This window comes from Lycium ferocissimum, chromosome 3 (genome assembly GCF_029784015.1).
Source record: "Lycium ferocissimum isolate CSIRO_LF1 chromosome 3, AGI_CSIRO_Lferr_CH_V1, whole genome shotgun sequence".
NCBI classification, from domain to species: domain Eukaryota; kingdom Viridiplantae; phylum Streptophyta; class Magnoliopsida; order Solanales; family Solanaceae; genus Lycium; species Lycium ferocissimum.
Window position 1 is genome coordinate 16,141,762 of NC_081344.1, and position 21,367 is coordinate 16,163,128.

At 37.4% G+C, this 21,367-nt stretch overlaps 2 protein-coding genes across 2 annotated transcripts; one reads left to right on the top strand and one right to left on the bottom strand.

Moving 5' to 3' along the window:
* The first annotated feature begins 453 nt into the window (after positions 1–453).
* LOC132049885 (beta-galactosidase 13-like) lies at positions 454–4,748 on the top strand. The gene is made up of 17 exons (XM_059440855.1): positions 454–774; positions 879–974; positions 1,127–1,239; positions 1,328–1,394; positions 1,483–1,719; positions 1,801–1,895; positions 1,982–2,087; positions 2,171–2,255; positions 2,369–2,487; positions 2,574–2,738; positions 2,829–3,007; positions 3,096–3,205; positions 3,292–3,401; positions 3,507–3,614; positions 3,727–3,834; positions 3,926–4,071; positions 4,168–4,748. Exons 1-17 carry the CDS (start codon positions 604–606, stop codon positions 4,640–4,642), a joined length of 2,490 nt encoding a protein of 829 aa, XP_059296838.1. The 5' UTR covers positions 454–603; the 3' UTR covers positions 4,643–4,748.
* Positions 4,749–7,948: 3,200 nt separating this feature from the next.
* On the bottom strand, positions 7,949–20,873 carry LOC132049886 (E3 ubiquitin-protein ligase UPL3-like). Its single transcript, XM_059440857.1, has 18 exons — positions 19,934–20,873; positions 17,994–18,104; positions 17,772–17,888; positions 17,449–17,619; positions 17,219–17,380; positions 16,206–16,454; positions 15,991–16,112; positions 14,472–15,843; positions 13,224–13,310; positions 10,314–11,819; positions 9,985–10,209; positions 9,739–9,843; positions 9,434–9,514; positions 9,277–9,345; positions 9,021–9,149; positions 8,816–8,938; positions 8,510–8,678; positions 7,949–8,244 (listed from the first exon to the last, which is right to left on the bottom strand). Exons 1-17 carry the CDS (start codon positions 20,672–20,674, stop codon positions 8,613–8,615), a joined length of 5,436 nt encoding a protein of 1,811 aa, XP_059296840.1. The 5' UTR covers positions 20,675–20,873; the 3' UTR covers positions 7,949–8,244; positions 8,510–8,612.
* Positions 20,874–21,367: the final 494 nt, after the last annotated feature.

Below are 21,367 nucleotides of genomic sequence, written 5' to 3' on the forward strand. Positions count from 1 at the left end.
TTGAGTGACCGTATGAGAAACTAACTCATATCTTCGTTACAAGTTTATTATGTCATTAGGAATTTCCAAATTACCTTGACAGAGCACATATTATTGTATGATATATATTGCCCAAGTAGATACAAGTTTCCACAAGATATTATATGTGTGATTGAACAAATATGAGAGCAAATAGAAAAAGGAAAAACCAACTATTTTAATGTGCTTCTGTTTCAAACAAAATAAGATAATAGAGGAGGAACAAAAATAAGGAGAAAATGAGGGGTTGAACAATTCTCCAATGACTCCTAAGAATAAGTTTTCCGTTTAATTATAACCATTCATCAATGGTAGTTAGAAACTACTAACAAAATAGCAACAGAAAGGAAGAAAACAGGCCATGAAAGTCCATGAATTTCTCCAAGCCTTATATGTATCTCTGCTATCATCATTATAAATTGGATCAATAAATGATCATTCCAAGAGAATCAAGACAGCTTGATAACTTGGTGCCTCCTCCACAAAAGGAAGAGGTGCCGTTTAGCTCCCTGTCTTCTTCTACTTCTTGTCCTTGCATTGCACTCAATTTGCATAGTAAAAAAGAAAAAGAAAAAAAGAAAAAATATGGCTATATCAAGTCGGTTACTGTCGTTGGTCATCCTCTCGTTGGTGGTTTCTTGTGCATTCGGAGAAAAAACTAAGGGGGTTACCTATGATGCTCGTTCAATGATCGTTAATGGGGAAAGGGAATTGCTCTTTTCTGGTTCCATTCATTATCCTCGTATGCCCCCTGAGGTAACTCCAATATCCACCGTGCGAATTAATTAAAAAAAATATGTATAATGTATACCTATAGTGTATGATCACGCTTATCCTGAACCTATCGACTGTTCTTTCAGATGTGGCCTGACATCATAAGGAAAGCTAAGGAAGGAGGTTTAAACCTTATCCAGACTTATGTCTTCTGGAATCTACACGAGCCCGTTCAAGGCCAGGTAATTAACATAAATGTGAAAATATATGTGTATATTAAGATGTACACATAACACATTATGTTTGAATCTTGAATATTTCTATCATGCATGTGTTAAAAGATCATTGTTGTCATAAATATTACGAATTATAATGGTTGTCTATGAATTTGCAGCTCAACTTTGAAGGAAACAATGATGTGGTCAAGTTCATCAAGGAAATTGGTGAGCAGGGCTTGTATGTCACCCTCAGGATTGGACCATACATCGAGGCTGAATGGAATCAAGGGTATATATAAATCCATTAAAATTCTACATAATTTTGTTCATCCGTTAATATAATGTTGCTTAATAATGGCTTATTGTTCATGGAACAGAGGATTCCCATACTGGCTAAGGGAGGTCCCAAACATCACATTCCGTTCTTACAACGAACCATTCATCGTACGTATTAAGGCGAAAACGTAGATAATTCTCTTAAATTAATACAGATGCAGACTGGTTCTTAATTGTTTTGTGTTTTTGTTTGCAGCACCACATGAAAAAGTACTCAGAAATGGTGATTGATTTGATGAAAAAGGAGAAGTTGTTTGCACCCCAAGGAGGCCCCATCATCATGGCTCAAATCGAAAATGAGTACAACAATGTTCAACTAGCTTACAGAGACAATGGTAAGAAATACGTCGAATGGGCTGCCAATATGGCTACTTCATTATACGATGGAGTCCCTTGGATCATGTGTAAGCAAAAGGATGCCCCTCCACAAATCGTAAGTTTATCGATCTCTTCTTCAAATAATAATTAGTTAAAATGTGAAAAACATACATAACTCTCTTTTCAATTTTCCCAGATCAACACATGCAATGGAAGGCACTGTGCAGATACTTTCACCGGCCCCAATGGTCCCAACAAACCTTCTCTATGGACTGAAAATTGGACCGCCCAGTAAGTATATAGATCTTTTCTCTAATGTTTAAGAGATTGGTAATTTTATGTTTAAGTTCTAACATTTGGATAAAAATGATTTGCAGATATAGGACATTCGGAGACCCACCATCACAAAGAGCAGCAGAAGATATTGCATTTTCTGTAGCCCGTTTCTTCGCAAAGAACGGAACTCTTACAAACTATTACATGGTATATAGTAGTCTTTTGATTTGATTATTTTCTCATAAACCTTAATTAGTCATATCTAAATTAGTTTCACTCTTGTTTCCCAGTACTATGGTGGAACCAACTTTGGAAGAACAGGCTCATCTTTCGTGACAACTCGTTACTATGATGAAGCTCCCCTTGATGAGTTTGGTTAGTGCATGCTGCCCTTAAATTTTATGCACTAACAGTGTAAAAAATATTACAAAACAACTCATTCCCATGCAAAATGTTTTAACTTAAGAGATATTTGTATATCTTTTCAGGTTTGTATAGGGAACCAAAATGGAGTCACTTGAGGGATTTGCACAGGGCTTTGAGGCTATCAAGAAGGGCTCTCCTTTGGGGAACTCCCACTGTACAAACAATCAACCAAGACCTTGAGGTAATATAACGAAATTGTATTGTATTAGTTGACCCTAGACAAAATTGATAGAAAACTTATACATCTTAAACATTACTATTTCACAGATTACAGTTTATGAGAAGCCAGGAAGTGATTGTGCTGCCTTTTTAACCAACAACCATACAACTAACCCAGCCACCATCAAGTTCAGGGGTAAAGAATATTACCTACCTGAGAAATCCGTTAGCATTCTTCCCGACTGCAAGACCGTTGTCTACAACACTCAAACGGTAAATTTTGTTACATAGAAAAAAATGTAGAAGATTTCAATTATTTGAAATGGACACTGAAAATCCAATGTTTTCTGTTATGGAAAACAGATTGTCTCCCAACACAATTCAAGGAACTTCGTGGCATCAGAGAAAGCAAAGAATCTTAAATGGGAAATGTACCAAGAAAAAGTCCCGACCATCAATGACTTGGCACTTAAGAACAGGGAACCTTTGGAACTCTATAGTTTGACAAAGGATACCTCAGATTATGCTTGGTACAGTACAAGGTAATTACTATTAACATTTTTCATTGTCTTTTTTTATCTTGATTGATCAAATTGAGTTTACGCTAATGCTGGAATTGTTACATAATAGTCTCACCTTCGATCGCCATGACTTGCCCATGAGGCCTGACATCCTCCCCGTCCTGCAAATCGCAAGTATGGGTCATGCATTGGTTGCCTTTGTTAATGGCGAATATGTTGGTATGTACATTAATGGTTATAGCCTGTTAAATTGCACTGCTAATGTAAAATTTGTTTACTTAACAATTGTTGGTATTACATTTCAGGGTTTGGACATGGTAACAACATTGAGAAGAGCTTTGTCTTCCAAAAGCCTATCATCTTGAAACCCGGAACTAACACCATCTCAATTCTGGCTGAGACCGTTGGCTTTCCGGTACTCTCTTCTTTCTGACCAATACCTTCATTTTGCACATTAAGTACAAATATAAGAAATTACTATTACCATCAAGACAATTTAACTTGTTATCTACAAATACAGAATAGTGGAGCCTACATGGAGAAAAGGTTTGCTGGACCCAGAGGTATAACAATTCAAGGTTTGATGGCTGGAACTCTTGATGTAACCCTAAACAACTGGGGACATGAGGTACACATACAGAACACATAATTATATTCAATTATATTTGATCTTTCTCAACCTTCAAAAGATATATGGTCAACTAACTGATAACCAAAATGATTTGTTGGTCATTTAACAGGTAGGTGTATTTGGAGAAAAACAAGAACTGTTTACTGAAGAGGGTGCAAAGAAAGTAAAGTGGACTCCATTAACTGGTCCTCCCAAAGGAGCTGTTACTTGGTACAAGGTATAAGCGCAGAAATGTTTCCTTATTAAATCATATATAAAACAATTCTATACTATCGATGTATATAACTTAAATTCTTCTTGGACCGCAGACTTACTTCGATGCCCCTGAAGGCAACAACCCAGTGGCCTTGAAAATGGACAAAATGCAAAAGGGTATGATGTGGGTGAACGGTAAAAGCCTTGGTCGTTACTGGTCATCTTTCCTCTCCCCTCTTGGACAGCCCACTCAATTCGAGTAAGTATATCAATGAAAACACCACATAAATTTTTAAAAAGTCCCTAAACAGTCTGAAATATGAAAGTGTAACATATTTTACGTGTGATATTTCAGGTACCACATTCCAAGAGCTTTCTTGAAGCCAACCAACAATCTCCTAGTCATCTTTGAGGAAACCGGTGGTCACCCAGAAAGCATTGAAGTCCAAACAGTAAACAGAGACACAATCTGCAGTATCATCACTGAATACCATCCTCCTCATGTCAAATCATGGGAAAGATCTGGTACTGACTTTGTCGCAGTTGTGGAAGATCTCAAGTCAGGAGCACACTTAAGTTGCCCAGACAACAAAATCATCGAAAAAGTTGAGTTTGCTAGCTATGGTAATCCAGATGGTGCCTGTGGAAACTTGTTCGATGGAAATTGCACTTCTGCCAACAGTATCAAAATTGCAGAACAAAATTGCTTGGGGAAAAACACATGCACAATCCCAATTGAGAGAGAAGCTTACGACGAGCCGAGCAAGGACCCATGCCCTAACATCTTCAAGACTTTGGCTGTTCAAATGAAGTGTGGGAACAAGAAGTAGGGCTATAGGCTGAAAGTTTGGCTATGACATATAAATGTATATAGTAGACTTCATGCCTTGTATTCACTTGTTTTTTATTTCAAATAAAAGAACAATATTTCAGCCATATCTATTCTTTCATGAATTATATTCCCTGCTAATTATGGTAAGGAATGAAACTCACCATGTGGAAGCTAATTTTCTTGGTAGCTTCTCCATATGAAGATGATGGCAGTTTTTGTAAATTGAATAACACAACTAGCTGTTTTATCCTTAAATAAATTAACTCATTTTCATAGATTGCATTGACCAACTTCATTGTATTAATTTGTTTTAATCTTTATGCATTGTCCCACTTAAACTATATTGCTAAATTTTTAAATATATAACTTAAATCAGTTTTTATAACCTTATAGTTTGAATGTTTTGTGCAAGAAAAATGATGATGGTCCATGGAAATTGTTGGCAACAAATTAAAGACGAGAAATGTGTTCAGTTTGTCTTTTTATTGAGAAAACATATTATATACATTAGCTAGCCGTTATAAAATGTGACCCTTTTCCTCCATATTTGATTTGAAGGGTCATTAATATAAAACATAATAGGATATAATATTTATTTAGCTAAAATATCGATCACAGTGTTGGATATTCTGAAAATGTGCTGCACGGGTAGCCCTCCAAGATCATCCAGTATAGACCTGCATTTAGCAAGAACATATGCGTATTTATCATGTACTCCATTGTAGAGCATACCACATGTGAATCAGATTCAATTTGCAAAGAAAGTCCTAAGCCAGTTGCAATCCATGCAATAAAGCGAGCAGTTTTGCTTGGACAATAGAAGTAAAGGTAAGATGTTTGGAGAAACCAAGTTTCAGCTGCCTGTATGGTTTCTGAAAACATCCCCTATTCCTCTTTTTCCATTGATATTATCGTAAGCACCAAATACATCACATCTTGAATTATGCATTGACGTGCTTAAACTCAAATATCATTTACTTTCCTTTGATTATTTAGTATTGTAACTAATTTATTGAGTTATGATATACGGGCACGAAGCAAATAGTTATTACACTAAATCAATTCGCTTGGTGCAAGTTGGCAGGGTATCATGCCACATCTCATCCGATTCCATTTTGGAGCATGGCACCTAAATTCCTTTTCTAATATGAAGCGTGAATATCTCTCCTTTATATAGACCATTACTACTGTGAGTTCGCCGGAAAATTCGACCCTGTTTTTAGATACCCACCACTCACCAGTTGAGAGATGTGTGATGACATTGAGTGAAATAGGCACATCGCTAGCATTGCCGTCCGTGCACCATTAGAGATCATTGAAGTTCGGTTCTAATTTTCTTTAACTGCGCAATTGTGATTTTATTTTAATGGGGTGATATCGAACTCTGTTGTAACATCACAAGGAGCTCGAATATCGATTTCGGAGGTCTTTGGAGACAATATGAAGTGATCTTGAACTGATTTTTGTATTGAAAACTCGAGTTTGAGAACGACTCTATTCGTGTATTCCCCCCACAACGGATCAAAGGTACATCGAAATAACATACTGATGACTCCGAAGAGCTCTTGTTGACACAGTTGTTTGGCACCTTCATTTCGACTCATCACATCTTAGGGTTAAAGAAGGTCCCAAGGTTTCGGTTGCTCGTCGATGCAAGTGGTACGTGAGCTGAGTTTAGAACGGTGTGAGATAGTTCGGTTCCTAGCTACCGTTGGCGTTAATGGGAGAACTGCGACGAACCAATTCGAGAGGACTAGGTAGAGCTAACCTATAGTGTACCAAATGTATGGCAAGAGCAACACCAGACTGCTAAGTTGGTATGGCAGAACTATTGGGTCGTGGAAATCATTCTCTATACAAGTTATTGGATGAGTTTTTGGAACAAAACTTCGATAGGCAAGAAGTGTAAGCACCTAAAGGTGTGAAGCGATCTCGTACGAAATGAAACGACAGCCCCCTACTTACTCATTCCCAATTACTACCACAAGAAAGTCACCCATATCTCTAAAGGAATTTATGCACTCCATCACTTATTTTTTGTTCGAAGACTGAATTTAACTGCCAAATCTAGTCAGTAAGCTGAAAAATACTCTTTCCCTTAATAATAAGGCACCGTGTATTTACTACGTGTATTCCTTGATATATCCTTGTATCTCATGTATGTCATGTCTACACATGAAAATTTATCAGTGATGTATACTAATATACCCGATAGACATACTGACAGTAAGGTTTTGCAAGTCTGAATTTTAACTCCAGAACACCTCCAATCTTGTTCAAATTTTATGTATAGCCTCATCGAGGTGTTCCCAACCAACAACAATAATCGCGCAAGAAAAACATAGAAAACGTATGTTTAGACGGGAAAGTATAATTAATCTTGGACCCCAAAAATGTGTTGGAAATGGGACTTTCCAGCAACTTGCCATTTTCTCCGACTTGGGATAATTACCTGGAGAATTTTATGAGTTGTTGATTAAAATCTGGGTGAAACTATTCACTTAATTTTTTTCAACTACGACTTCACCTCCAATTAGTAAGACGGTGAATTCGAGTCACATGGAAGTAATTGGAATTTGGAAGGCTGTTGATTTTCTAACCTGGAAGTGAGTTAAAAGGGCGTAGTGTACGAGGTAATTGTTGTTCACTATTAAATGTAGTTTTCCTTTTTGAACATCTAAATATTTAATCATGTACAGCTCACTGGTTAAATATTTTCTAAGGCTACTAAAAGAGAAACATTGACAATTCTAAAACTCCTGTTTGTTTGATGTATACGAAGGCGCCAACCACTACAATTTGAGGATTCTTAAGCAACAACATGCAGAGAGTTTCGTAAAGAAATCTACCATATCTAAAATTGTAATATTTGATGTCACTGTATATAAAACTCCATCTGTCCATTTTATTTGAAATTATAGTCACAAAATTTATATTCAAACTTCACATTCACTATATCTTCACTCAATTAAGTTTCGAAAATCACTGTTCATTAATCAAATACAATTGTCATATGGTAAGTAGTGAAGTAATATCAAAATCAGCATCTAAACAAGTTTACTGGTTCCTATCTTAAACCCAAACGCAACCTCAATTTGATGTTTTTTGAAAAATCCTGTTGGATCATGTTTCTGTAAATTTTGAAGACACAAGAAATAAAAGAAAGGATGTGGCTCGGTTCTAGAATAGATCCTTATATTAACACAACTCTCTAAAAAAAAGGACCACTGCTAATCAAACACACTCTTTACAATCGAGGATGAACTCAGCATAGTTCAAAACACATCATCTTAGAGAAGCAATAGACAAGAAACATGCAATGTGTCGGATTCAACGAATTTATTTATAATGTTATTACAATAGCTGAAATGCCAAAAGGAACAATATAATTTTAATTAAATCTAAGAGAAGCGAACGGAAGAAGGCAACATTGTGTTACACTTGTGTACTTCACGAGCTCAGTAAGTCAAAAATGAAAGAAGAATCTTGCTACGTATTTACGAACATTTACAACAGAAGGAACTCCTGCAGAGAACTTGAATAAGCTTCACAGCAGCAGAAAGAACCCCGGAGAAATCTTGAACAAAGCTTCCATGTCAGCTGTGAAATTAAACAGCCAAAAAAGCAGGCAGCAAGACTTAAAATTGTTTAATGAAGCAATCATACTTTCAAGGCACGTAAATCAGCAAGCACAATTAACATGTTTTAGACAACAAACAAATACTCAATATGCTATTTTATAAATAACTTAAACTGAAACTGAGCCCTGCTGAAACTATATAGATTAAATAGTAAAGGTAGCAAAACCGAGTATAAGAGAGAATCCTATCAATGTCTTCCAGTCAGATTCCAGATGATTACAGACCTTGCTATTGTTAGTTTGAAGAGGATGGTTGACAGCACCATTAAAGATGACCAGAAGCACCATTTCTCTCGAATTGTATGAACAAGTCTATAAGTCACTTGACTTATGACAGATCGAATGATCCTCGACCTTCATTAATGGCATAGAGTAACTTCTTGGACATGATTTCCTGTGGAGTGAAATAACGCATAAGAAACTACTTGGGGAAAAATACAGAATTGATTAAATAGGAAATTTCAACCATTAACCGAACACAGACAAGGAAACATAGACAACATATGGCGATAGTAATTAGAGAAACTCTACCTTACTAGAATAGGGAGGGAGTTTCAAGTAATTAGCACATGTCATCACACTGGGTAGGTCTTCATCTGCAGATTCTGATGGTGCATTACTGTTGTGTGCTGCATTGCCAGCACTGGATGAATGCTGTTCCAAAGATATGATGGTCAGTCACTGAAATAAAGAGACATAGCAAATAGGCACACTTAAATTTTAGCTACAACCATACCTTCCTCACAATTGTCAACTTAGGATTCAGAGCAGCAAGACCACCTGCGGGGAGCCGGGGAGCACCAGTGACAAACTGACAGAATGCTCGTTGCTGCTCAGGTGTGAACTCTCCCATAATCTCTAGTAACTGAGGAGAATAATTTATTACAAGTTATCAAATTGAAACAAATAGAAGTGAATGATGAAGAACAGCATCCTAATCATCATCGTTTCAGGCAGTTTAATTTCACCAACAGCTGAAGAACAAAACTTACGTGAATAATGGGAGGACTCTTGGATGTGTATCCGTGATCGAATTTAATGTGATCTACTAGCGTCTCGGGCTGCAAGACAAAAATAATATAAACATTCGAACAATAGAGCAAAAGTTAGTCTTATCATAACCAGTGGATTCATGAGAACAGATATTACCTTCCACAGCTCTCTACGGCCGCATAACAGATAGTCCAGCTCTGAAGGAGAGAATATTTGTAGAGCTGAATAGTCAAAAACCTGAAAGTTGAGGAGCCTAAAAAGTTATTTATTATTACATATAAATATAAAATTATCTCCAGATGTATCTAAATTGCTAATGCATTAATAAAGAAATAACAATCTGCAATAAGGAAACTATCAGATTGTCCAACTATATGCTTTTTTACCCCACAAAATCATCTTGGTCTTATAAGTTCTCTAGAAAAATCCTCAGGCAATAAAGGCATATGACAGCAGCAAACCTGAGTAAAGCCAGATCTAAAAGCTTCCATTTGTTGCCTGATTCCAGTCTTGACAGTAGCATCAACTACCAAAGAAATGTATTCCTCCAAGTTAATGAGATCCACCTGCAAATTCCATTCAAGGTAAGAAATATTAATGGAAATAAGGCATGCAATTGAGGGACTATCGGTCAAATAACAAAAATAAATAGGGAAGAAACAAAAAAATAAAAGAAAAGGGATGACATCCAAGACATCGCCGCTCACATTCTCATCGCCTGCTTTAAGAACATATTCAGGATAGCCAGGAAGTGTGAAATCTAAACAAAGATCCTCAACTGGAGTCCCACGGAAATGCATGTCATAAGATTTGTCTAGGTTCTGATCTTCCATTGATTCTATATATTGCTTTCGACTGACAAGAGCTTGCAACTCTTGCAAAGTCTTCCCCAATTCGGCATCAAAAGAAATAATGTCGTACAAATCAAGCTCCTGCGATGTTTAAGTTAGAAACATTAGTGGAATAGATAAAATACAACTGATCACAGCAGACAAAGTGTGCAATATGACAAAGAAGAAGAGCAGGGAGAACTTACTTGGCCAAGAACAAGCTTATAGAAGGCAGTGGACAGTGGAAGGTCCAAAAGCCGTCCATCTTGAAGAGCTTTGGCCATAACACGTCCAAGCAAGCGGAAATATTCAATAGCCTTACAGAATTGACCTCCATCAACAGAACCAGTATGTGGTGACCAGGGACGTGGAAATAATCCAAGAGGTGCTTGGACGAGATCTTTATCACCCCCACTTAATTTATTATTTATATGAACACATCTCCACATTCCAAGTCCAACTTTTTGTAGATCATGACTTAAAAGGGTATAAAACTCCAGTGTAGGACCCAGGCCGGTACCAACTTCACCAAAATATTCAACTTCAAGAACAGCTTTTTGGCTAGAGTACATCTCCATCACTTTTGCAGCCGAATCCAGAATGCGGTTCCTTGAGACACGCACTTTCTGGCGCTGTAATCGACCAACCCTAACTGCTCTCTCATGAGTAGATCCATTACCTTCAGCACCTTGCTGTTGATGCAGCCTATGCAAAGCACGTGACAACCCAAAAGCAGTTGAATAGAAATACTGGCGCCGAGTCTCAAATGGAAAAAGAAATGGGCAGGCCTTTGTCAACTGGTAACACCAAGATGGAAGAGACCCACTACAAAGTGCAAGAGCATCCTGGATCTGTCGGGCCAATTTCGGAGTGAGCTTACTATTGACAAATTCCTCAGAAGGAATATTGATACCCGTAGTACTGAGCTCATCTAGACTAGAAATTTTTCCTTCAGAGAAATCATCAATCATGGACTGGAATCGCAAACGGGGGGCAAGCTGATTCAGCGCCTCCAATACATGCAAGAGGTACAAAATACTGTAAGTAGGGTTACTTTTCTCCAAATCACAAGGAAGTTCTCCCTGCAATATACTATCTAACAATGACGCTCGAAGCAATGAAGGATCAGAACTGGAACTTGTCAAAGAACTGGTTTTGGAGGACTTGGAAATTGAGCTTCCAGCCCCATTCATCGACCTCTCAGCTTGGTTGTCTGCCCTTTGGTATGTAATAGTGTAAATATCACTCCAAACCCTGCTTCCGTCACTGGATACGGAATCATTGCCACCATATCTCTCATCATCATCATCATCTAGAACAAGCTGCCGCTGGATAGCCTGGTAGAGAGTCAAGTTCCTATTAAGCGGCTTTCCACCAACAGAAAATATTAGTTTTGGTGGATCACCAGAGCCGAATAGAGGATGCCCATGCCGATCTCTAGCGCCCCTCATACCTCTACCACTAGCAGATGAAAGACCCGCCATGGCAGCAGCAGCAAATGACATTGCACCCCTTGAACCATAGGAATTCCTACTTCTGAACTCAATGGAATCAGATCCCCGAGCAGCAGTTTTGCTCCTAGAACCACCACCAGCATTTGTATTGCTATCAGTTGGTGTCTGTGCAAGAGGACTATCCTCCGAAGAATCTCCCAATTTAACATCATGCACTTCATCTGCCATGCATCCAGGAAGAGGATCATCCCTCAGCACCTGGAAAAATGGGTAGAAAGAGTATTAGCGACATTCCACTGGCTTCACCGTCCAATCACTTCCCTGCAATCACCAGCTACATGTCTTTACTTCATATTTTAAATTTTCAGTTACAAAAATAGAAGGGAAAAGATTCGATAGTACCAGCGTTATCAAAAGCGAAACGCTCAAAAAAGCTCTATGGTCAGCTGGGGCTTTAAGCGCAAATAAAGTGTGGGCTTTAAGGTAAAAAGGCGCAATGGTGCAAAAAAAAAATACAAATATATATATATATATATATGTGTGTGTGTGTGTGTGTGTATATATATATATATATATGTTTAGTCCAAGACTAACAAACATAAGCATGAACAACAAATATATGAAAAAGGAAATTGCATAAACATTGCGATAAAGTGAAATATCAATTATCTACTGTCACCTCTTCAAGAGAGGCTCATTGGCAAGGAAAAGTATGTCTTAGAGCATTGATGATGATACTGAAGCGCACATAAAGCGAGGCGAAGCGCTCCAACATGTTTTGAGCCTCGCTTTAGGGCTTAAGCGCGCTTTAAGCGCGCCTTTGACAAACTGGATAGTACCAAAAAATATCTCATTGTGAAATCCATGCCTAATTCAAGAACCAAACGTAGGACAAGGGTTTGCCCACTCCGTCCATGGTCCCAGGCTCCCAGCTTAGTGATTCCCAGTGATTTCCTCATCACAAGAGCTTTCACAATTCCATTTCTCAAAATTCCTTGATATAACAGAACAGATTTATCCTATATTAAAAAAACGGCAAACCAAAAACCCTTTTGGTGGAACACCACACAATACCCCAGACCAAGTACCACTTTTTACTTGAACCCTAATCCACAAACAAACTTAGCTCATGTTTGTTTTCTATAGAAACTTTTTAATCAGGCTTTTTCATTTTTTTTTTAAATAACCGTGGTGTCTAGACCAGCTTGCCCGCACCTCGACTAATTCTACGAGATACCTGCTACCTCCACCAGCACATGTACCGGGTAACTCTGTTCACCAAGGCTTGGACAGATTGAAAGAAATCACTTAGTATTTTTGACTCAGCTGGGAAAACTTTCCTTTTTTTTTTCTTTTTTTTTTTCCAACACAATCAATCTAATTAAAGCATCCTAGGGGCTAGTTTCCCGTGGCCACCATTTTTAAAAATTTATCTACTTCTATTTACACTCCTTGCACTACAAGGAAGAGAATCAACAAATAAAAAGCTTAGAACACTGATGCAGGTTTAAATCTAAAGTAATCTCCTTTGCCTAAAAGTGTTCAGCAGTTCAAGAAGACTTTGAACTCTTAAATATGGAGATCGAGTTAATCCATTTGAACCAAATTAAACCAAAAACAAGAAAATAGAAAGAACAAAGGAAATACAGAAATCTAACATACATCATCATGGTCGTCTTCATCGGACACATCATCCTCAATCACCAATGCATCATCAAGTTCCACAAGAGAACGATCCAGCTCGTCATCCTTAACATGAGAACAAACAGAGACATGTCAGCATTCATGTGGTTATTAAATCCATTAACCCCGCCTTAGTAGTTGAAAAGTGTAAGCAAGGACACCAGGAAAAAATCAGAGTTTCCCATATATATATTGGCTTCATCTGGAAAACTCAAATTCTCAATAAAGGCTATAAAGCAATATTGGTGATCAACAAATTAACTTAAACCCCTTCAAGAAGCTAATTATGTCAAGAATTATAGACAGACAGAAAGATATTACGTTACCTTGGAAGAAGCTTTCATGTTAAACTAAATGTTTGATTATATTAAATATTTAAATGTAATAGCTAAGACATCAATATCTAGATGCATGTAATTTTTCACTTTTACTAAAAGAGGGGCAGAGTCAATTTTTGATTAGGATTTGCAAAATTTGGTTCAAACTGTAACCAAACAATAATATTACAATTCAAACCATTTAACACAGTCATTCAGTTTGGTTCCAATAATTTTTAAACCAAAACTAACTGTAAATCATAGTCTGATTAGAAGTTACATGACGAAACATATGTGAATACTGGTACGCAATTATAAACCCTAAAAACTTTAATTTTATTCCCTGTTCTCAGTTAATTTTATATGAATATTAGTTTGATGAAATATTAGATTTCACTAAGTTAAGGCTGCTCTAGCCTATATGAATATAAGATATAATGTTATTCTACTGTAAACCACGTACTCCTAATTCAAATTTTGGTTAATTCATAAACCGAACCAAAGCTCAGTCTGGTTTCACGGTTTAAATGGCTTGCAAAAAATGTGAATTGTACTTGCAAAAACCATGAACCGTCAGGAAATAATTAAATAATATCCTTTCTTGACTTGATCAGTGTTATACTGTTATAACAGGGACTAACGTGGATAACCACCTTCACAAGTTCCCTGTTATCTTTCTTCTTTTAAATAAAAAATCATCCTGTTTCCCCAACAAATAGTTAATATGAAGAGAAAATAATAGAAAATAAGAGATCTAAAATTAATAGCTTTAAACACTACTCAGGTTTAATTTGAGAATCATACGAGATTACTCCTTCATTTAAATTGAACTCAAGCACCTACTAAACCAAACAACTTCAACATACATACATACACAGCACAACAAACATAATAAAGTCAACAAAATCACCTCTGAACTAGAGTCCCCCTCATCAGATTTCTCCCCTCTTAAGGCCTTCTCCAAGGCAGCTCTCATTCTAGCAGGATTTCTTGATCGAATTCCTGTGCCAACTTTTTGAGCAGGCTTCAAAACCGCTTTTCCTTTCCCCTTTGAAGAGCTTCCATCACTGTCATTACTATTAACTGCTGACCTAGATCGTGCAGAATGATGACGAGGTGCGGAGGCAGGGGGAGCCAGAGATTGAGATGATGCACTGCCTCCTGCAGGTATAGTCCCCGACCCAGAGTTGCCTGCAGAGGCAAAGGCCTTCTGTTCAGCCTCAGGTCGCTCAACTCGGGCCCAGAGGAATTCTTCAATAGCTGCTAAACTTGCCAAAGGATCAATCAACAAAACATTTGAAGAGTAGTCACGGAGGGTTTTCTCTCCTTGAGCTCTGCAAAGGCGCAGCTTAAATGGCTGAGCCAAAACACTTAACCCTGAAGAAAGACGTGCATTTCCAGTCGATGATCTGGAACTCTGACTCAGCACAACAGGAAAACGCTCCAACGAACATAGAGCATTTTGAAGCTTTTGGACCAGAATAGTAATGGGAACCAAACTTCCACCATCAACACCAGCAGGAAGGGCAACTGCAACAAAAGACTTGTATCTTCTGATTGCATGTTGTCGGAGCCTGGAGAAACTAGCATCCGAGATTTTTTCCTTAGAAAAGTATCCATACGTAAAATAATTCAGCAAAGAAGCAACAACTCCGCTTCCAATGAACTCAAAAGTTGAAACACCGTCCCCTTTGCTGAGCTCCCCCATCATGGCAGCTATCACTTCAGCCAAGTATTCTTCCTTACTAACAGAAATATCCCCAAGCTGAGGACCAAATGTTTTTGATTTTCCTTTAGGTTTAGCTATTTGTTCATCAATACCAGAATTTAACTTCATGCAGAGATTCTTCAATCGTATAACATCATCTGTGACACCAGCTTCAGCTGCCTCAGAATCTGAAGGGAAGTATTTATCTTTGAAAGCTTTTGCACATGTACTGACTGCCATCCGAAGGCTAGAATTGGCGGTCGGAATTTCCATCGAATTTGGCGGAGATCCAGTACTTGGAACTGGACTTCTAGGATCTTCAGCAACAGTTGCATCTGTATTCGAATTAGCGCTGCGGCGTCGATTACGTTTCTCCTTCTCAGCACGAGAAGGCTGGGGAGGAGCAGAAACATGAGACTCCGACAACATCAAGGCATCTACAGCATGAACAACACCTTCTCGGACAAACATCTTGCCAAAAACTCCGGGGAGCTTTTCCATTAGAATCTCTGCAATTTGAAGAGCGGGCACCAATACTTGGGGATCCTTCCAAGCCAAAACCCCAGCCAAGAAACTATTAAGACATTATATCCAAGCATTACTTTCATGGAACTCACACAAAGAGAAATATCATTGAAAGAAAGATTGCCTGTGGATAAACATTACTTCCGCGGACCAAATGTTGAAAATATTATCAAGCTTTAATTTGGTCCCGACATACCTTGATATATTAGTGACATTAATTAAAGACTGAATCATATCTGCATTACTGAAATACATAAGTTTTCCAATAACTGAGAGGCATTTGTGGCGTGCTGCAGTATTCACACTGGATCCATATGTCTGATCAGCAAAACGAGCAACAGGAAGTCACATCTCTAGTGTCCACTATGGTAAGGCAGTGACAAAATACACTCATAGAGTTATAATATTAACCTGGATTAGAACAGGAAGGAGATCCGTTCCAAATTGTTGCAAAAGTTCAGGTTGATCATTCAATAGCTTCTCACGAGCTGATACCTCCTGAGAAGATGCATTCAGATCCTCCTGTTTGCTAGAACCACTAGCAGAGGATTTCCTCGTCAAAGAACCCCTAGTGAACAAATTTGTGCTAACTGGAAGAGAGATGGTTCCTTGAGGCAGCGGAGGAAGTAGTTCATTTGCCAGATTCATAATCTCAAAAATCTACAATAAGAAGAAATTACACTTAGGATCTATCATAAAAGCAAGAACCAGAATGCCCAGAAAGCGGCTAAAGAAAGAAGCCGAATTGAACTAGCACTTTGATTATGTGTCATGCAAATTACATGAATAATATTCCCACCAAACAAAAAATACCAAGCCTAATAGCAAAGTTCTCAGGGCTGCCATGGAAGTGTAAAAACTGAGTTGAAAAAGAAATAGATAACCTCTAAATCTTAATGAACTAACTGGATGATCATTATTATCAATTGTGAAAAACCATTCTGGACTCAGGTGTTCCATTCCAAACAGAGACACTGTACTACCTTGTTTTGGAACAAAAGGTTGAACCCCGCTAATTCATATCACATGGAGTGTAGTATCAATCATCTACTGAACATTCTTCTTTTCGTAGCGTTTCCCGATTTTTTCCCTTTGATTTGTGGGGTGGGGGAATGACAAAGTAAAAGGCAAGAGTAATGGAACTCAAACGGACTCCTACAGTTTTCTCAATCCATTCCACATACTAATGCTCAAACCTCAGTTATTGTCCACTTCCACTTATCCGCATGAAAATACATAGAATATCTGATCCTGTCTCCTCATGCCACAAATATCCAATATTCGATACAAAATACTTGTTCCAAATATCTATAATTTAATAAAATTCATATTTCTTCTTTCTGATATTCCTGAACAAATTTTTATGACGACAGTGACAAACACAGCAAGCAGTGGATTGCGAAAATTAAAGCTATCACACATACCTGCTCCGCAGGTCTGCTCAAGGCAGGTGAAATAGAGACAGAGGCCACGAGGCCAGAACCTGATAAGATGTCCTTAAGGATCCCACTGATACCAAGTATCATCAAGGTTTTAGCTCCTAATGGAGAGCCACTCGCACACGTAGACAGAAGCCGGATCAAGCCCTGCAAACCAAATCAAGTCATAATACAGCCCTGTGTAAACGATCAACACATTCAAGATCTGAACTTACTGTGTAAGTTTCCGTGCTAAGTGAAGCCTGACCACCTCCAGAATTACTGGTTGAGATGAGGGAGGCAGCCTGTGTGACAAGTCCATGATTGCAAAGTTCATCTAGCTTCTCTGGAGATGATGCAAATGCTTCAGCAATCCGGGTCAAGCAGATAGAAGCATGTTCTAATACCTACTCACACATCCAAGCACCAAGAAATAAAATGAGAGAGGTGAGAAGGCTTAAGCAAATTGAGGAGACGAAGAGGACGAAAATAAATTTTTTGAGCCAAATAATTTGACAAATCTTCCCGTGATTTTGTTATGACGTGATGATGATCTCACCTTTGAATCATGATACTGAAGAAGATTCGTCAACAGTGGAACAGCTTGCATCACAAAGTCGGCAGCATCCGAAGGCAGCTTCTTGCACATATTAGCAGCAGTTGCTAATGCTACTCTCTACGGGAGAGGATGAAAAAAAGATCAGAATGTTATGCAACCTACTAATGGAACTAATAATGGCTTATGTCAATAAAATCATTTACAATTTATTAGCGTCGCTACCTGAACACCAGTGGAAAAGAAATCGAGATATGAAAGCACAGCCATGAGTGCACCTGCTCGCAAACAAGCAGTTGGATCTTCCTGAGATATCTTCTTTAAAGCTTGTAGAGACTGTTAAAGCTAAACATTAGCATCACAACTTAAAATCTCATCATGCCGATATTAAGCAAACTGCAGCACTTACAAGGCCTATTCTATTAGCAGAGATGTTATATAGAGAATTTCTAGTTCTAGAGAACTCTTAATGTTATCATCAATATACAAATTAATGAGCATTGGAATAAAATGAGTCCAAATGGAATGATTAACACAACCAACCCCAACTAGATTTGGATTGAGAAGCAACTATTGCTGTTGTTATCATGTACAAGGGCCAATACTAGAGTTGCACTCAATTAGAATATACACTGAAATCAATTCCCTTTGGCACAAAGGAATAAACTTTTTCACCTGTTCAGCAAACTGCAGCACTTACAAGGCGTATTCTATTAGCGGAGATTTTATAGAGAATTTCTAGTTCTAGAGAACTCTAAATTTTATCATTAATATACATATTAAGTTATCAAAGGCGCGCATTAACCCCCTATATTGGGATTGAGTTGCAATTAGGCTGTTAAACATGTTGAGCGCGCCCTCGCTTTATGTGAGGCGAGGCTCCATCGCCTTTATGGCCATCAAGGCTCTAAGACATACTTTTCCTAATGCGCCATGGCAGGTGAGCCTCTCTTGAGGAGGTGACACTTAGATGATTGATATTTCACTTTATCTTAATATTCTTTACAATTTCTTTGTCCATATATTTGTTATTCATGCTTATTATTATTAATCTTGGACTAAACATATACATATTTGTATTTTTGCTGTTTTTTTCCATTGCTGTTTTTTTTTTCATTAAAGCCCATTTTTTCTGTTTATTGTTTAAATTTTGTTATACAGTTATAAAGTAGGTTCAAATTCAATGGACTTTTTAGAGCTTTTTTAGTGCTTTTCGCTTATAATTTTGATAACAAGTTCGATATACATATTAAGCTTTGGAATGAAATGATTGCATTTTAATTTACAATTAAATATTTTAAACTATATTGGGATTGAGATGCAATTATTGTTGTTGTTGTTATGTACAAGGACCAATACTAAAGAGAGTCGCACTCAATTAGAATATAGCAAAATTTATTCACGCCTATAATATGTGATAAGGCTACACTTTTCAGACATTTTTTTATTTTTATACTCTCAGTGTGCGTATTATGTGATATACAAAGTTTATTCACGCCAATAACAGGATATGTAATTTCACCTATGCTATGTGATACGCAAAATTTATTCACGCCTATAATATGTTACTTATAAGGTTACGCTTTCCAAATATTATTATACTCTCAAATGCTTCCTTTCTTCCACATGTTTCTCTATGCACTTTTCATCAAACATTTGTCATTGGTAAAATAATCACCTTTAATCATATCAATTAAGTTCTCAAACCAATGTGGATCTTAACTATCACAAGTGGGATCAAGAATCGGTAACTTCAAAGAAATACACCGAAATCAACTCCCTTTGGCACAAAGGAATAAACTTTTTCACCTGTTCAGCTAATTACTGCTGTTGTTGTTATGTACAAGGCCCAATACTACAGAATCGCACTCAATAACTCCCTCCTTTTCAATTTTTTTGTCTAACTTTCCTTTTTAGTCCGTTTCAAAAAGAATGTACCTTTTCTTTTTTCGGCAACCCTTTAATTCGCATATTTAAAACCACAAAATTAAAGCCCATTTTCGTACATCCTACATATCTTTAGTTAACAACCACAAAATTCAAAAGTCTTCTCTACTTTCTTAAACTCCGCATCAAGTCAAAATCAGACAAACAAATTAAAACGGAGTGAGTATAATATACACTGAAATCAACTCCCTTTGGCACAAAGGAACAAACTTTATCACCTGTTCAGCTAAATCCATGTACTCAATCGTTAGCAACCGTGCCACAAAGCACGAAACCGCTCCATAATGCACGACAGCACCACAAGAAGAGGGCAAAACATCAACCAAATGCGTCAACGCTCGAGCAGCAAGTAGCATAATATCAGGATTGCTCCCATGATTAAGCAAACCAACAAGCACAGGTACATAACAATCCACTGAAAAACTACTCAACGAATCCTCCGTTCCGATCGAAAGCATAACACAAAGCTGTGTTAATGCTTCAATTTGTTTCCCTTCTTCACCATCAGCTCTTAAACCCGATAAAACCTTCTTTAACCGCCCGTTCGATAACGATGACGTGGCCGACGACGACACCATAGCTGAACTAGGCAACAAATCATCTAAACCAGCACCTAATTTTCTTAACAAACCTTGTAATGCGCTACTTGCTGAAGTTAAATTATGATGTAAAATACCAACATTACCCTCACTTTCATTATCATTATCATCATCATCATCATCATCATCATCATCCATATCATTATTATCCCTAATAATCTCGGGTTCTTTTTCCTTACCCTTTTCTGGATTATTACGGCGGGTTCGAGCCGTACTACCCGACCCGGAAGATTCATTAGTGGGGTCCATTGAAATCGAGTTTGAGGTGGCGGCGCGTGAGGTGAGACGAGCGCGTTTAACAGAAGAAGAAGGCGCTGATGACGTGGCCTCCGTTCTTTTATTTCGGTTACGAGTTTCCATACAAGGTCGCCGATTAATCGGCGATTAGATAAAGTAAGGTAATTGAATTTTGATCATTTTTTTTGAGAAACCCTAATTTATAAAATAGGGTCAAAAAAAAGGGGGATTTTGATTGTTCTTATAGCTCAATCGGTGCTATAATTAAGTGATTTTATTTGTATTGTAGTGGAATTAGAATGGAAGTCTCTTAAGAAATTGTAGGTGAGAAGGAGATGGGATTTTGTGTAAGGAAGAGGAAATTATAAGCCAGACAGGGAAGAGAAACAGTCAGTAGCAAAAAGAGAAATAGAAATAGAATCTAACTAAAATTTGGTCTTGTTTGGAATAAATTTTGGATGGTTGGTTCGTATTGCTATAATAATACGTAAATATATATACTTTGGTATGTTATTTGATATTTTGGTATATTTTTTATAAATATCAAATATTAAACTTTTTAAAAATATATATCAAATATCATAATATCAAAATCACGATATGAAAAATTTCGATTTTGATATGGTAATGGTATATACCTACCATGTCCACCCCTAATTCTTACTATACTCCCACTCCCACTGTATCAATTTATGTGGCACTATTTTCTTTTTAATCTGTTCTAAAAGGAATGTTATTTTTTTATATTTAAAAATAATTAACTTTATGAGATGATTTATAGCCACACATTTATATAAGACTTATTTTAGATCATAT

Coding starts and splice junctions, on each gene's coding strand:
- LOC132049885 (XM_059440855.1), top strand. CDS start 604: ATGGCTATATCAAGTCGGTTACTGTCGTTGGTCATCCTCTCGTTGGTG. Junction 1,720..1,800: donor AGGATGCCCCTCCACAAATC/GTAAGTTTATCG, acceptor CAATTTTCCCAG/ATCAACACATGCAATGGAAG. Junction 4,072..4,167: donor GGACAGCCCACTCAATTCGA/GTAAGTATATCA, acceptor GTGATATTTCAG/GTACCACATTCCAAGAGCTT.
- LOC132049886 (XM_059440857.1), bottom strand. CDS start 20,674: ATGGAAACTCGTAACCGAAATAAAAGAACGGAGGCCACGTCATCAGCG. Junction 9,346..9,433: donor GCCGTAGAGAGCTGTGGAAG/GTAATATCTGTT, acceptor TTTGTCTTGCAG/CCCGAGACGCTAGTAGATCA. Junction 8,939..9,020: donor AGTTGACAATTGTGAGGAAG/GTATGGTTGTAG, acceptor TCTTTGGAACAG/CATTCATCCAGTGCTGGCAA.